This window comes from Eurytemora carolleeae, unplaced genomic scaffold (genome assembly GCF_000591075.1).
Source record: "Eurytemora carolleeae unplaced genomic scaffold, Eaff_2.0 scaffold159, whole genome shotgun sequence".
In the NCBI taxonomy this organism is placed as follows: domain Eukaryota; kingdom Metazoa; phylum Arthropoda; class Copepoda; order Calanoida; family Temoridae; genus Eurytemora; species Eurytemora carolleeae.
In genome coordinates this window covers 301,768-318,464 of record NW_019396151.1, presented here as the reverse complement: position 1 = coordinate 318,464, position 16,697 = coordinate 301,768, and the positions used below count along the sequence as shown (strand labels likewise).

The following is a 16,697-nucleotide window of genomic DNA, read 5'->3' as shown; positions in this document are numbered from 1 at the left end:
TGGCAACAATTATTCAGATCAAAATATCATTGGATAAAAATATCTTTTTTTTAAAATAAATATGAACAACCTATAAAAAAATGAAATTGAATTTTTGAAAAAAAATTATTCTTAAAGATTTAAAATTTTTTTTTTGCCACTTTACAAATAAAATTTCAAATAAAAGATTGTAAAAAGTACGACCATACCAAACTTTAATGATATTCGAATTTAGTAATATTTAAATCTTTTTATTGAAAATACCATTTTATTTTTACCATAAAAATAAATCCACCTGTTTTTTATTAATAGAATATCTAAAATGTCGTCTTCTTTTAATGATCCTGAAACCAAACCAAATATAAGAAAATTTATTCTGCAATCTCCAACGGTAAACACTTTTATGATGTTTCACATAGTTTTATTAAAAAAAGTTAAATTTACATAATACTTTTCAGAAAGCAAATGTAGCTATTTGTATCCTAATTTTCAAACTTTAATATAAAATGTGAAAATAAAGGATAAATAACTTTGCGAGAACTTTAAACTATGGAACAAGAGATTTTTAGTGTTACATTTTCTTGTGAAAATTAAGTTTAAAGATGGAGAGGAAAAAAGAAGGAACTAGTTCGCCGGCCGCGGATAAATTTGATATTCATTTTCAGGTTGGTGACTTATATTAATATTGCTTCATTAATTATAATATTAGTCGAAAGTAAATTTATGTTACTCATTATTAAAAGAGTGGTATGTTCTATTCACATGCTGCGGCCAGGACAGACCTTTAATTTCAACAATTTTCAACAAATTTAGTATATTTAGGGTTAGGTAAGGTTAAGACACTTTTTGGGCCGAGTGCTACGACTAGGACAGACTAGGGGGCAGAGCGCTGCGGCCACATGACTAACTTTCCATGAGTTACATATGAGATCCATTTACAAAATTGTTAGTGGTTGGGGGTGTCCAAGAATCGCATACTAGGTAATTACTTTAAGATATTCGAATTACGTTTTGTTTTTCAGGCGTTGTGTTCAGCTGTAGAACAGGAAAAGCTGGAGAAAGTTCGCTCCATTCTGGAGAATCAAACTCATGTTAATGTGAATGGAGTCAATGGAGACGGTTTCACTTTGCTCGATCTCGCGTTTATGACAGGAATTATATAATGTTCAAGTTAAAGAGACTTTTAGCGTCAAAATTTTCAAGATCACTGAAATTGTAATTTGTTTGTTTTTGTATGACATATATATTTTCGTGAAATAGGAAACCAGAGTCTTCTTAATCTTGTAGTTCATCATGGAGGGAAGGAGGGGGCGTTCTTCCCGTCCCCAGAGGTACCCCCCCCCCCCCTCACTTTAAAAAGCGTTTAAAAGTCCATAAAACAATCTTTTCGACGTTTTACATTTCAATAAGTATGAAAAATTTCAAATGTTAAACTTTCAGGTTAGTCAGTAGTCACTAGTCATGTCGAAACTTATAATGTTTTGGACTTTTGAAAAATGTCGTCTTTCATTTAAAAGTTTATTTTGTTCTTACCTAAAAAACTGCATATATTTGTGATCATCACGTTGTTGAAGGAACACGATAGATTCCTAAACAATTTCATCAATTTTCAATTTTTGAAGTTTCCCCTATTTTTTTTTCTTAAATTAGGATTCAGGAACTAACATTGCATGACTAAAGATATGTTTTTCAATACCTGTGCTATACTTGTTTTATGATGTTAAGTTAACCTAAATTAAAGAAAAATTTAAGCAAAAATGTCTGTTTCTACTTCTCATGAACCAAGGTTTAAAGGATATAGTTGTAAACATTTTTGCAAGCTCATTGAAGGTTTACAATAACTTTAAAGAAGTTGAATTATGTTACGCTGTTTCTGAACTTATTTTGCAGTTTTTTTTTAATCTTTGAAATAACTTTATTTACTTAATTGCTTACTTGAGTTTGTATTCTTTTATTTCTAGAATATTTCCTCAAACCGAAAAATCCGCTAAAAAAGCCTAAATTAATAAGTTTGTTTTCCTAGGCTGTATCTGCTCATTTATTGTCTCTAATTATGGAAAGCCGGAAGCAGGTTGAAAAGTTTAATCAGCTGGTGAAAATGACAACTGGAACGGGTCATCTTAATTCTACACTTAGTCAGGTAATTATCCCCCGCCCCTTCACCCCTCCCCCCCCATGCTTAGTGCTCTCACACTAGTGCTTAGGATCCAGATCTATGGGGCAAAATAATAACCAAAACTTAATTTGCAAGTATCATTTTCATCTGACAAGGATTTATTAAAATTTTCCTGATCTCTAAGGGGTAAATAATGCTTCAGTTTACAAATAAAAATCTGAATTTTTGTTCTGGAAAAAGCCGCCTTTTTATAGAAACCGTTACTGAAAATTGTTTTAACTTTTCCATAAAATATTCATGGAAAAACTCAACCTTAAATATTATCCTTAACTGGTTTTTTAACCCCATGGTGGTCATCTAGGTTGTTTCAAGCATTTCTGATCTATCTTTTTAGATAGGAAAATACAAAACAATCAATTTATTAGACCTAGGTTTAAATGGTACTGTGTTAATCAAAAATAAAATTACTTTAAAATTTAAATTTATTTAAGGTTCAACTGAAGGAAGGAGAAAAGCAATTAACTCTCTGGCAGAAACGGTTAACAACGATGAAGAAACTTAAAGCAGGATTTGATTCTGCAGGTAGGATAACTAGAAGCCAGAGAAAACCCTATTTTTATCTGCACTTTTTGCAATGATAGTTTTATATATTCACTAATATTTTTTATTTGCTTGTCTATTTGTTTGTTACTAAATCTATAAAAAGTTATTTATGATTTTTGAAAATCCATGAATTTAAACGGGAAAATCCGCAAAATTACTTGTTAATTGGAGCACCTTAAAAATGGTGACTTAAAAAGAAACAGTTGAAAGCAAAAAATGTTACTAGAAGAGAGGCAGGAAGTATTGATTGATCGATGGATTCTATATTTGCAAGGTTGTCCTCATGCCCCGGTAGAAGTACAAGCCAGTGTCACAGGCTCCAATTGTATAAACGTGAAGGTAAGTCAGGAAGTAAACAAAATTCAAACTTTGTAAACATGGTGTTTAAAATTTTATAGAATCATCGAAATTATCAATATTTTTGGTACTTATTAGTAATTAGCCACTAGTTTTATTCAGAAAAATAATCTTGAATAATTAATTTGTTGTTAATTGCAGGTGAAAGAGCCTGACAAGTTTGGAAACAGTTTGTTTACTAAATTCAAGATACAATGGAGCTTTACAGATTCTTTCACAGAGGTAGCAACATTCTAGGATTCATTATGTGATTAGTGGATGGCACATTTGATTGATTGATTGATTGATGTATGTTGCCGATGAGATCGAGGTGAAAATTATCCACACCTTGAAGTATAATACAGAGGGACTTATTTGATTGATTGATAGATTACTTGATTACTTGAGTACTTGAGTACTAGAGTTTTTGATTACTTCAGTACTTGATTACTTGAGTGATTGATTGATTGATTGATTGATTGATTGATTGATTGTAGGTGGCTGGTGAGGTGGAGGTTAAAACTATTCACACCCTGGAGTATAATATAGTGGGACTAGAGGAGGGTCGCAGATACTTTATACGAGCTTCATTTGGTAATCCTCGAGGATTTGGACCTTTCTCAGCCTCGAGGCCTCGATCCTTGGTCCCGTCCTCCTGGAGGAACGTGGATAATAAACCTCCGAGGATTAGGTAGGATAAAGAGACTGTAGACGATATTTCATGTTGCCTTTATATTTATAGAATGGCATGTTCGATTGACAACAAAACTACAAAGATGAATAATTATTTTGGGTGAAATTTCAATTGTGGTTTCTTCATGACTTGCGGCGCCTTAAGCTAAAGATACAAAGAAGGAAACTATAAGAATTAAACACTTTTTCTATTTTTCTCGGTTTAAAGTCAATCATTCATTTGTTCACACATTTCTATTCATTTGAATTTTAATAATATTTTATCAATAATTAGATGATAGTAGATTATTATATTATATTTATATCGGGTGTTCTCGCGTCTTGGGACACACTATTGACATTTCTATATTTCGTGTTCTCCACTTTTCTTCTTGGTCATGCATCTTCCATCATGTTCTGCTAATGATCTATCTATCTATCAAGTTCCCGGTGAATAATTCTTGATATTGTCACTTGGTTCGTGGAATATCATAATTATTACACAAAATGGGTGACAATAACAAGAAATATTCCGGATATGGCTACGTAGTAAATCCGATAAGAATGTGGTATAATAAATGATATTTTAAGAAATCTTCCTTTTTACACTTATTCTTTACTCATCTTCATTGTTTTTTTCTAAATTGTAAAGAATGGAATGAAAATATTAATCAAAATCATTTTAAACCTTTTTTTACTTTCTGAATTAAAAACATAAAAAATGATTTTTTACATCTAAAAATTTTCAAACTGTCTGCCATCTTTATTGATGCCGTCTTATAGTATGGAAGACGACTTGGATCAGTATGAAGACGGTAAAATGCGCAAGAAAGGATTACTCCAGCTGTTCCAGTCAGCCCCCAAGTTCGTCAAAGTTCCTAGGGTCGGGGTTTATCTTAATAGCATCATGTTTCACGAGGACAAGGTAATTACTGCTTTAAGTTAACTTGTTTTGTTCATGGATTTTTTGTTGATACTTTTTTGAAAAATGATTCTGAGTTCAAAATAAAATTGTGAAAGCGCAGTTATTAAACAATGATTTCACAAGTCCGACCTATACACCGTGTCCAGTTATCCATCTTTGTTTACAATTTTTGTGATTGTTTTAATAAAACTAGTTTCTAGCGTTTTTATAAGTCAAATGTAAATATATACAGGGTGAGTCAAAAAAAAGTGTGATTTGCGGCGCCTGTTGCAAAATTGTACCTTTTTTTGTGCAACTCTCCTGTATGGTGTCTTTTCAATATTTTTTGAAAATTTGTAACTTTTTTTTGGGTACTCCATTGGCCCAAAAGAAAATCCGCGAATCGAATATTATTTCTCTCTAAATCTAAAATTTTATTAAGATTGAATCACAGAATCACAGAAAATTGGCAAAATTGTAATAAGAAAATTCGCAATTTTCAGTTCTGGGCTAATTTTTAAGGAAAAGTTATTTAAATTATCTAGTTCCTTTCTTCTTAGTATATTCTAAAGTATTAAATATACGCTGTTCAGTTGAAACCTTGAGAACCATTGAAAAACAATTTTTCCGTAAAAATGATACTGAAAATGACGAATTTTCAAATTACAATTTTCTGAGATTCTGTTATTCAATCTTTTTAAAATTTTAGATTTCGATAGAAACAATTTATTAACACATTTTTGTTTTTCTGAACTTTTGATTTTGAAAGAAAAAAAGGTTCGCGGATTTTTTTGGGCCATTGAAGTACCAAAAAAAATACAAATTTTCAAAAAATATTAAAAAACACCATACAGAAAAGTTGCATAAAAAAGTTACACTTTTGCACCAGGCGCCGCAAATCACACTTTTTTTTGACTCACCCTGTATGTAAATCCTAAACCCTTTTGTTTGTATACTCACAATGTTCCTTGACATCTTCAGAATTATCAATAAACATGAATAATACAAACAAAAATATAAAATCCAGGCAGGGATATTTTACCAATGTGGTATAACCGTATAACTTAAGGTATCCGCGCATTTATTTCAACAAGAATTTGATATTTTCCCATTATCTTTTGATAATTTAATTTATTTCTTGCAAGGTTTTACTGACGAATGAGGATTCTCTTCCTCTTCTTGAAGTACAAGACGATGTGCCTAGTTCTGCCTCCCTGCAGGTATCATACAACATCAAGTGTACTGCATCATGTGTACTACATCAAGTGTACTACATCAAGTGTACTACATCAAGATTACTTCATCAAGTGTACTGCATCAAGTGTACTGCATCAAGTGTACTGCATCAAGTGTACTGCATCAAAAGTACTACATCAAGTGTACTACATCAAGTGTACTACATCAAGTTTACTACATAAGTGTACTGCATCAAGTGCACCACATTAAGTGTACTGCATGAAGTGTACTACATAAAGTTTACTACATCAAGTGTACTACATAAGTGTACTGCATCAAGTGTACTACATAAGTGTACTGCATCAAGTGTACTACATCAAGTGTACTACATCAAGTGTACTTAATCAAGTTTACTACATAAGTGTACTGCATCAAGTGCACCACATTAAGTGTACTGCATGAAGTGTACTACATTTACTACATCAAGTGTACTACATCAAGTTTACTACATCAAGTGTACTACATCAAGTTTACTACATCAAGTGTACTACATCAAGTTTACTACATCAAGTGTACTGCATCAAGTGTATTTCATCAAGTGTACTACATCAAGTGTACTACATCAAGTGTACTGCATCAAGTGTACTGCATAAAGTTTTCTTTTATGTTCTTCCCAGTAACTGCAGTACACTGAATATGTTAACTATGATGAAGGGAGTCTTAGTGTTTAATTGTAAATATGGCTTTAAGGTGTTGGAAAGGTTATTATTCCACGTATGATATATTTTGTTGCGTTCTTCACGTTCTTATCAGTACTTTTCGATATTTACATTATATATAATAGGTATAACAGAAAATATAAAATCTTTTAGAAGCCAAAAATTGGTTTTTATTTGACAAAAGTGAAAGATTTGTTGCATAACAGAACTTTTTACAATTTGAACTTTTTTCCAACTCTTTTTGGACTCCTTAAGAAGTTTCAGATGGACTATTTGTTTATCTGTTTATCTAATTGTTTTTTTTATTTATAGATATAATTTGTGCACATTAATAAAAAGTTAATTGGATCAGTTCAATAACAGACGTAACGTAACGTTTGAAGTTCGATCATTTTAATTTAAATAAATTAGTTGATTGATTGATTGATTGATTGATTGATTAATTGATTGATTAATTTAGGCTGATTTCTACTGGTTTATGAAGCTGGGATATATGTGGCCTGATATTGGTAAACTGCGTTCAGATCTCTCAAGAAGTGGAACAGAGACACTCAGATACAGACTTCTCTCAGCAGCGGTAACAATGCAGTCAGCACTAGGTCGGGACAGCTTTTAATATTTAAAATACAGGAGAACTTATTTTCTTCATCATTTCCACCCTTCCCCTTCAATTATATAACGTTGTTGACAGATTGTATAAAAATTAAAATCCATTTTATGTATTCTTTGATGAACTGATTCTATGTTTCATGAACCAATTTATGTTTAATGGACGGATTTTATCTTTGAACTGATTTTATGTTTGATTGACTGACTTTTTGTTTTATTGACTAATTTTATGTTTGATTGACTGATTTTATGTTTGATTGACTGACTTTTTGTTTAATTGACTAATTTTATGTTTGATTGTCTGATGTTTGATGGACTAATTTTATGTTTGATGTACTGATTTTATGTTTGATTGACTTATTTTACGTTTGATGTACTGATTATTTATTTTAATTTACTCTCTTATTTGTATAAGGGATGTTTGATATGATGTCAAAATGAAAATGATTGAATGAGCATTTTACTTTAAAATGTATCATCTTCATAAATTAATTGATTGATTGACAAATTGGTTTTAGGAACTGAGAATCTTGGCGTCCTGTTCTATAAACCTCTTCGGCATCCTAACGGTAGTGTCGTCTTTAGTCTGGTTCACCACGTTAAACTTCCTAAAAACCTGATTTCCCTCAGCCTCAAGTGGGCTCCATTGTCCAGGTTTGGAATTTCGTCATTTCATATTCTCATCATTCTCATCATTCTCATCAGTATCATTAGTATCATTAGTATCATCAGTATCATCAGTATCATCAGTATCATCAGTATCATCAGTATCATCAGTATCACAGTATCATCAGTATCATCAGTATCATCAGTATCATCAGTATCATCAGTATCAGTATCATCAGTATCATCAGTATCATCAGTATCATCAGTATCATTAGTATCATTAGTATCATTAGTATCATTAGTATCATTAGTATCATCAGTATCAACAGTATCAACAGTATCATCAGTATCAACAGTATCAACAGTATCATCAGTATCAACAGTATAAACAATATCATCAAAATCATAAATATTATCAATATCACCAATATCATCATAATCATCATCATCGTCATTATTATCATTATTATTAAGAGCGCAGAAGCATCTATCTGTTGAGGAGGAGGGTGGTATCTTAGATATGCTCCGATGTTCCCTCAGAGAACAGATTCTTTTCCATCAAGTTTCAAATATATCCATTTCGAAAGGTAAATAAAGAACTATCTAGGTCATGGGGATACCAGTATCAGTAGCATGTCATGCTAACTCTGTGATCCATCTACTCAAGGAGACATAATTGCACTTCCCCTCGGGGATAACAGTATCAGTAGCATGTCATGCTAACTCTGTGATCCATCTACTCAAGGAGACATAATTGCACTTCCCCTCGGGGATAACAGTATCAGTATCATGTCATGCTAACTCTGTGATCCATCTACTCAAGGAGACATAATTGCACTTCCCCTTGGGGATACCAGTATCAGTAGCATGTCATGCTAACTCTGTGATCCATCTACTCAAGGAGACATTATTGTGAGAGTGGTGGATAGTTGGTACTTAGGAGCACTAGTTATTGTAATCAGGAAGGGATAATAGATAATTATGATTGGACACACAAATAGACAAACAAACAGAAATTACTACTTTATATATATTTAGAAAGATGATAATCAATTTTGTGTTTTTGCTAGGTCTCCATCTGTGCTGCCTCGAACCCTATTCTACAATATTGTATTATGAGGTTTCCGTCTGTGCTGCCTCGAACCCTCTTCTACAATATTGCATTATCGGGTCTCCATCTGTGCTACCTCCAACCCTATTCTACAATATTGTATTATCGGGTCTCCATCTGTGCTACCTCCAACCCTATTCTACAATATTATATCATTAGGTCTCCATCTGTGCTACCTCGAACCCTATTCTACAATATTGTATTATGAGGTCTCCATCTGTGCTGCCTCGAACCCTATTCTACAATATTGTATTATGAGGTTTCCATCTGTGCTGCCTCGAACCCTATTCTACAATATTGTTGTATAAACCTAGGTCCGTGAGAACCCCCACGTGAACGCTGAGGAATGGGCCTGGATCAAGATGTTGGGGAACCAATCCTCAAGCTCTTCAACAGAATCAGAAATGCAGGTCAGTCACCTTTGTATCTACAGGAAACAGTCCCAATTTTATGTTTGTTTTTATTATCTTATATTTTATTTTCATTCCTGACATGACAAATTAATTGCTCATGGTGATTATCAAGATAAACATGATTTGTGATGATAATAGGTTACCTCAGGAGGGTTTGAGAGTTTTGAAGGGATATTTAGGAGAAATATTCAAATTTAATCCTTGCTGCTATAACTAGCTCAAGAAATCATTTCCTCAGAAATAAAATGTATTGTCTATTTTCATTGAATAATTTTGTTTAACTTTTATTATTTAGGCCACACCCACCACAAACTTTCTAATAGGGGAGGGTGAGGACGGTGCTGACACGCCCAGTCCGGTACTTCCACGCCCCCCAAAGCCCGATAAGGCGGTTCCGCCTAGTCCCTGTAGACCAACGGAGTCCCAGTACGCTTTTGGGAAACTCATTCAACATTCGGTAGTTCGACTCTTTCAGTATTTAGAGGTAAGCCGTCTTCACGGGACTGGAGACGTAATTTTGAATATTTCTTGGAATGTCCGATTTACAATGGTACCAAGTTAAAAACTAGCTGAATTAAGAATGCATAAGAAATAAACCATCTTTTCTGTTAAAAGTTGATAATTTTCAATTAATGTTCGTTCCCTATAATGTCACTTGCGCATTTCTGCTTCAGGAACAATATTTAGGATACTTTTAATTAAACAGTTTCTAATGAAAACGACGATATCTTTAATATTATTGATCATTGTGAATCTGCCATGTCCCTTTTCCTCCAGCACAGTGCAGTAAATGTGTCAAATATAATCCTGGTTTACTATACAGGTAGAGGAGAAGGAACGCGAGCATCATAGAATATACGATACAGAGATCTTACAATTAGGTAAATAATATTTTTACAGCTTGAATTTTTCTAGAATATTATTACATCTATTTATTGTGACTTTTTTACTTTTTTCATCTAGAAACGGGCATTTGATTAAATTCATTGGAAAGTTGTTTGATTTATTCTCATTATCTCGGGAGATTTTTAAATAAGTAACCAAAAGCTAAAATTATAACTTGAGAAAAAGATGATTCTAAAAGCCTAATTCTGAATTTTTCATTTACAAAAAAAAAATAATAAAAGTTAATTGATTTAATGGAGAAAGTTAAATATTTAAATCTAATTTTGTTTAACTTTAGGCCCAGATATCTCGGTAATCCTGGTGTTACCGCCGATAGAGACGGTTTGCTCTGTAACTGAGACCTGCATGGCGATTAATGTCTATCGGCGGGATCTTCTCCTGATTCCTCTACAAGCATGGGAACTCCTTCAGTTGTCAACTTACTATAGGAATTTATAAAGAAACTATTGATAATATTTGGTTTTTGTCTTTTGAATATATTTTGGCCTTTTCCACGTGTTTTAATTGAACATATTTGCCAGAAAAAAAATGTCAGCATCAAAAGTTTAAATTTAAAAATTTGTCTCGATGCAATGAAAGAATGCGCAGAACTCAAATTATTTTTTGGAAATGGTGATTAATAATATCATTCAATATGGCGTCGTTTATTTATAAACTTTCAGGAAACTACTTTCTTTGCATGCAAAGCTAAGTTCTATCCTTGAAGTTGACCTCCAGCTGGCTAGGAAGCAGCAGAGAGAGGCCATCAGCAATCACGAGTCTGAAGCTGCCGGTCACAATGTCGGGACCTTATTGGACTACTACCAGGCCCTAGAGGACTGCTGGACGGGGGTTCGCTGGATCAGAGAGGTTCTCTCCGTGAGTCGACTCAAGACAACGCAGTGCGGGATCAGTGTTCACCACCTGACAGAATGGTATCTTAACCAACCCGAAACACCGGATGATTCCCAATATGTTCCAGGCGGGGAGATATCGGTTCTCCAAATAAAATCCGCAAATTTATTTAAAATGGACACGATGAGGAATTGGAACTCCCGAGGACGGGACAGTGCGGCAAGCGATAGTGGCACACTGCAGAGTAGGCAGGGGCTAAGCAGGACACCAACAACAAGATCAGATCCACAAGAATTCGGCATGATGGACATGGATAAGGACGGGGCCAACCTGACCAATCTTGCTCATGTAAGATCTAGACTTCTGGCCGATGGTCCACATCTCCTTAACCCCCCGGTCTCTTACATTAGTAAAACTTATTCAAACTCCACCAATTCAATCGATTCCAATGAGAATGAATATGCCAGTAATCCGCGAAACAATTTCCCGCCAGAATCAAACATCCTCCAGGTTTATGCCGCGTACGATACCGGTCTTGCGCACGGTACAAGTGTACGAATCAAGGTATCTATATCAACGACGGCCCGAGAGGTCGTTGACCTTGTCATCAAACAACTCAACATGGCCGTTATACTCAAGGGCAAAGATAGTCCAATTTATGAAAACGAAAAGCTGGGAAGTTTTTGTCTAGTTGCGGTTATAGGAAGTCGAGAGCGGTGTCTCCGAGACGATTTTAAGCCGCTAAACCTTCAAAACCCCTGGAAAAAAGGAAGGCTGTTTGTGAGGATGAAACATGATCTTCTGGCTGCCATAGAGCATCTATCCAAACATACAACGCTAATCTAACCTCTAAACTGACCGGCCCCAGGAGCCTCATTATCCGTTTAATCACATTGATTATTCACAAAATCTAATTAATAATTAAATTGTACAAAAGGCTGAATTAAAAGTACAAATGCTTGTCACACAAAGAGTAAAATGCATACTCCTATATGTATACTGCTGGTAAAATGCAAGCCTAAACTTTGTACCTTCTTCTTATTTACAATCCGTCCTTTAACATTCCTTCATTCAATTGTCTTATGATTGGGGAGTTTGCTCCTTTTTTAACGTAAATATATTTATTTGCAAACGGGGTAAACCTAAGAAAGACTTACCCAAGTTTTACAAAATTTTACAATAACGAAATAAAAAATGGCCACACACCCCCCCCCCCGTTCAAATTTCTTTGTGAAATGTAAACTGTATTGTTTGACCAAATAAAATTAAGTAATTTAAACTACAAATATCAAATATTAGAAATATTTTTTGGCTTGGACAATTTTACACACTCTTTTTTGACCAGTTTAAACCCAGTTTTTGTGTCGTCTTCCGTCTACCGTCTACCAAAATAATATAAAAATATAAAAATAGCATTTAAAGTTTTGTTATATATGTATGATCTAGTTTTTATTTATGTTATCTTTCCTAAATGACACAACCATGTAACCAAATTAAATTTTGAGAACTGATACAGTGGGTTTCATCAAATTTGAGACGTGATTGAAACTTAAACTGACATTTAATTTACTTAAAAACTGCAGAATATCATGGCTTTATGTTGTTGAGACCCTTTGTTTCATTATAAAATATATTTTTAAGAATATATATTTAATATATAAATATATTTACAGAACTATGGCATCACGACCTACTCTGGCACTGAGTAGAAAAAGTCCGCTAAAATCTAAAAAGTCCTTGAAGAAAGGGTCCGGGAAGCAGCCCTGGGTGGAGACAATTAACGATCTGGATATATATAAACCTAGCAAGGAGGTTCTAGAAGCAAAGAAGATCCAAAGAAAATCTCATAATAAAACTTTAGCAAAAGTAAGACATTTTTATTTATCATATAATTATGTAAAAGAATTGAAAGCGTAATTTCAACTGACTCTCCATTTAAAGACAATGATACCCGATTTACAACGTTACCCTTTCAACCTTAATCTGATAAAAATATGAAAAGTGTTTAATTCTGATAATTTCACTATTGCTTCTTATAAGCAAGAAATGCACACGTCACTTTAGCAGAGAAACCGCAGACTACAATAAAAAGTTTAAAGAACCAAAAACATATCTTATTCATACTTGATCAGACAAATCTTTGTCCACTTGAAATTACACAACACTAGAATTGTTTTTCCGGATAGAAAAATGTCATGTCATGCTTTCACTTGTTTGTAAATTGAAATACCTTATCTCCTACAATAAATCTAAAGTCAGAATTTTTGTGTTAATCCCATATCTTGGGTAACCTTAATTCATGGATCAAGCATTTTCCCTTAAAATTTTAAATTAAAAGTGCCCAATTTAGAAGTCGAGATCTAGAATTCAAGATTAAGGATACACTCAAAAGTTCCGAACTTAGATCGTTTAAATTTTTTCAATTGTTACTTTTTTAACAGTTTTTGTTTAGATATCTTTAACAGATAAACGGTTTCAACAAGATCCCTCCCGTCAACGACTCATCCAACAACAAGTTATGCTTTCTTTCCAAACACAACCAATACAGGTCAAATATACAGATATTTGGATACTAGAGAACTTAGTTTAGAGGATATTTGGATATCAGAGAACTTAGTTTAGAGGATATCTGGATATCAGAGAACTTAGTTTAGAGGATATCTGGATATCAGAAAGCTTAGTTTAGAGGATATTTGGATATCTCAGAGAACTTAGTTAAGAGGATATCTGGATATCAGAGAACTTAGTTTAAAGGATATCTGGATATAAGAGAACTTAGTTTAGAGGATATCTGGATATCAGAAAACTTGTTTAGAGGATATCTGCATAACAGAGAACTTATTTTAGAGGATATCTGGATATCAGAGAACTTAGTTTAGAGGATAACTGGATATCAGAGAACTTAGTTTAGAGGATATCTGGATATCAGAGAACTTAGTTTAGAGGAAATTTGGATATCTCAGAGAACTTAGTTAAGCGGATATCTGGATATCAGAGAACTTAGTTTAAAGGATATCTGGATATCAGAGAACTTAGTTTAGAGGATATCTATATATCAGAGAACTTAGTTTAGAGGATATTTGGATAACAGAACTAATTTTAGAGGATATCTGGATATCAGAGAACTTAATTTAGAGGATATCTGGATATCAGAGAACTTAGTTTAGAAGATATTTGGATATCAGAGAACTTAGTTTAGAGGATATTTGGATATCAGAGACCTTAGTTTAGAGGATATCTGGATATCAGAGACCTTAGTTTAGAGGATATCTGGATATCAGAGACCTTAGTTTAAAGGATATTTGACAGAGCATTAAAAAATATTTTTAAATATAAATTCAGAGAAATGTAGTAGGATTATGGAACTAAAAGCATTGTTTTCTTTTTCAACATTGAAATAAACGGACTGTTCCCTTTATTAAGTAATAATTGGAATCTAAGGGATTGTTCGTAATTTAAATTATAATTTAGAATGTTGAGGCAATCCTTGCCAGAAGTGAACAAGTTATGGGAATATGTCAAGGTAATTTCCTAGTTTTATTTTTAGAAATGGTTTCTGAAAGTATTGAAAAAATTGAGTTATTTACAAGCTAGTCATTTATTTTGTAACATATCATACCATGAACGGGGGGCGCTTTAGGTAAAATACATACTCTTGAGTCTTTATTTGATAATTCTATACCTTTAAAAGTCATCTTTATTCTTTTCTAGGCATTATAAATGGTGGTGTGATAACTCCTACTCCTACGAGCACCGTAGAGAGGCTGCAGCCCCTGGGGAAGGAGTTGAACGAGGAGGTTGAAGAGGAGGACGGGGAGGAGGATCAGGAGGGTGGAGGAGGGGTCCACCAACCCCCTACACCACCTCAATACATGAACTCTGCTGCTCTTAGTGAGATAGCTGGAGAGCTGCTAGTCACAGTTAGAGAGCTTCGAGAGGAGCTTCTTCAGGTAGAATTATGGATGCTCCCTACCCCACCCATCTTATGTTCCCTGATTTTGGTGTTATTTTTAAGTGTTTCAGTATTTTCATGCAAATGAATGTAAGGAATTTTACAAGATAGGTTCATTTATAAAATGTCAGTAGATACTATTCTTGTCTGAAAAAAATCTTTTTAAATTTTAAGGCATTTTCATTTTTTTAATTGTGTAAGTAGGGTACATGGTTTGTTATCCTTACCCTACTCTTATCCTTGAGGGGGAATGCTCGTGTGAAGAAAATATATGACACCTTGCACTTAGCTTTGGGACATACGTAGCTTGGTTGGTTTTTGGACTTCAAGACACCACACACAAATACATTTTGGACTTCAAGACACTACACAAATACATTTTGGACTTCAAGACACCACACACAAATACATTTTGGACTTCAAGACACCACACACAAATACATTTTGGACTTCAAGACACCATCGACTTCAAGACACCACACACAAATACATTTTGGATTTCAAGACACCACACACAAATACATTTTGGACTTCAAGACACCACACACAAATACATTTTGGACTTCAAGACACCACACACAAATACATTTTGGACTTCAAGACACCACACAAATACATTCTCGACTTCAAGACACCACACACAAATACATTTTGGATTTCAAGACACCACACACAAATACATTTTGGACTTCAAGACACCACACACAAATACATTTTGGACTTCAAGACACCACACGCAAATACATTTTGGACTTCAAGACACCACACAAATACATTTTGGACTTCAAGACACCACACAAATACATTTTTGTACGGATTGTTTTTCGAAAATTGTACGGATTGTACGGATTTCTTCTGAAAATGTACGGATTTTTGTACGGATGTGTTCAAAAAAGTTTTGGCCACCCTGTCTATTGTTAAACCAAATATTTAGATAAAACAATTTTGAAATTTGTAGAACTACTCAGATTTATGTGGAACCTCTTAAAATTCCAGAAATAAAAATATAATAAAAAGACGTGTCCCATTTGTACTTGCACTCTGTATTTTCCATATTTAATGATAAGGAACAGAGGCTAGGTAAGTTTGAAAATGAAGCAATTTTTTAGTTTTTATCATTTAGGAAAGAGAGGCTAGAGAAAGGCTCGAAAATGAAGTCTTACAACAGAGGGAATTACTGGTAGAACTTTGCAGGTACATAGCATATCCAAGTTAAGTTTTAAAACAGGGGAAAATAGTCCCCCCCCCCATCCTTCCCATCGATAACTTAAAGGTTATGTATCTTTTTGTTGATCTACGAACCTTTGAGATTCGCCTGATCAAGGCATAGCGGCCACACCCCTATTCCCCAAACCTTTGGAATTTCTGGTTCTAATCCGGGATCTCATGTAATTTTATCTGTAATAGGCAGGACTTGAAAATCTACTTAATATCCTTTTTTTGATAGGGATGAAATTGGATGTTAAATATATCTCAAATAAAAGGATGTTTACATTATCTTACAAAGTATTAAAGGAATTTTTCCTGGTGGTTCTGTTGGTTAATAACTAATAATAGTCCTTAACAAAGAATACTTGACAATGAGCAATCTTAGCTCAATACCTTTAATGATTTCGATTTTACTGTTTTATATAAAAAATTGAGGGAAAATGACTAAAAACAATGCAGAATTTTATTATTATTGTTAATATATATATAATATAATTGTCAACTATTACTGAAAGATCTAACAACCCTTTTATGGTATAAACATGTCATGGT

The 16,697-nt window shown here is 33.6% G+C and overlaps 1 protein-coding gene across 1 annotated transcript; it reads left to right on the top strand.

Annotated features, from left to right (window-relative positions):
- The first annotated feature begins 388 nt into the window (after positions 1 to 388).
- On the top strand, positions 389 to 12,551 carry LOC111696548 (ankyrin repeat and fibronectin type-III domain-containing protein 1). The gene is made up of 19 exons (XM_023466177.1): positions 389 to 644; positions 1,002 to 1,131; positions 1,240 to 1,310; positions 2,003 to 2,119; positions 2,587 to 2,677; positions 2,973 to 3,037; positions 3,197 to 3,277; positions 3,532 to 3,725; positions 4,472 to 4,631; positions 5,756 to 5,830; positions 6,966 to 7,104; positions 7,633 to 7,768; positions 8,195 to 8,307; positions 8,791 to 8,981; positions 9,146 to 9,241; positions 9,540 to 9,728; positions 10,068 to 10,125; positions 10,428 to 10,578; positions 10,813 to 12,551. Exons 1-19 carry the CDS (start codon positions 582 to 584, stop codon positions 11,828 to 11,830), a joined length of 3,138 nt encoding a protein of 1,045 aa, XP_023321945.1. The 5' UTR covers positions 389 to 581; the 3' UTR covers positions 11,831 to 12,551.
- Positions 12,552 to 16,697: the final 4,146 nt, after the last annotated feature.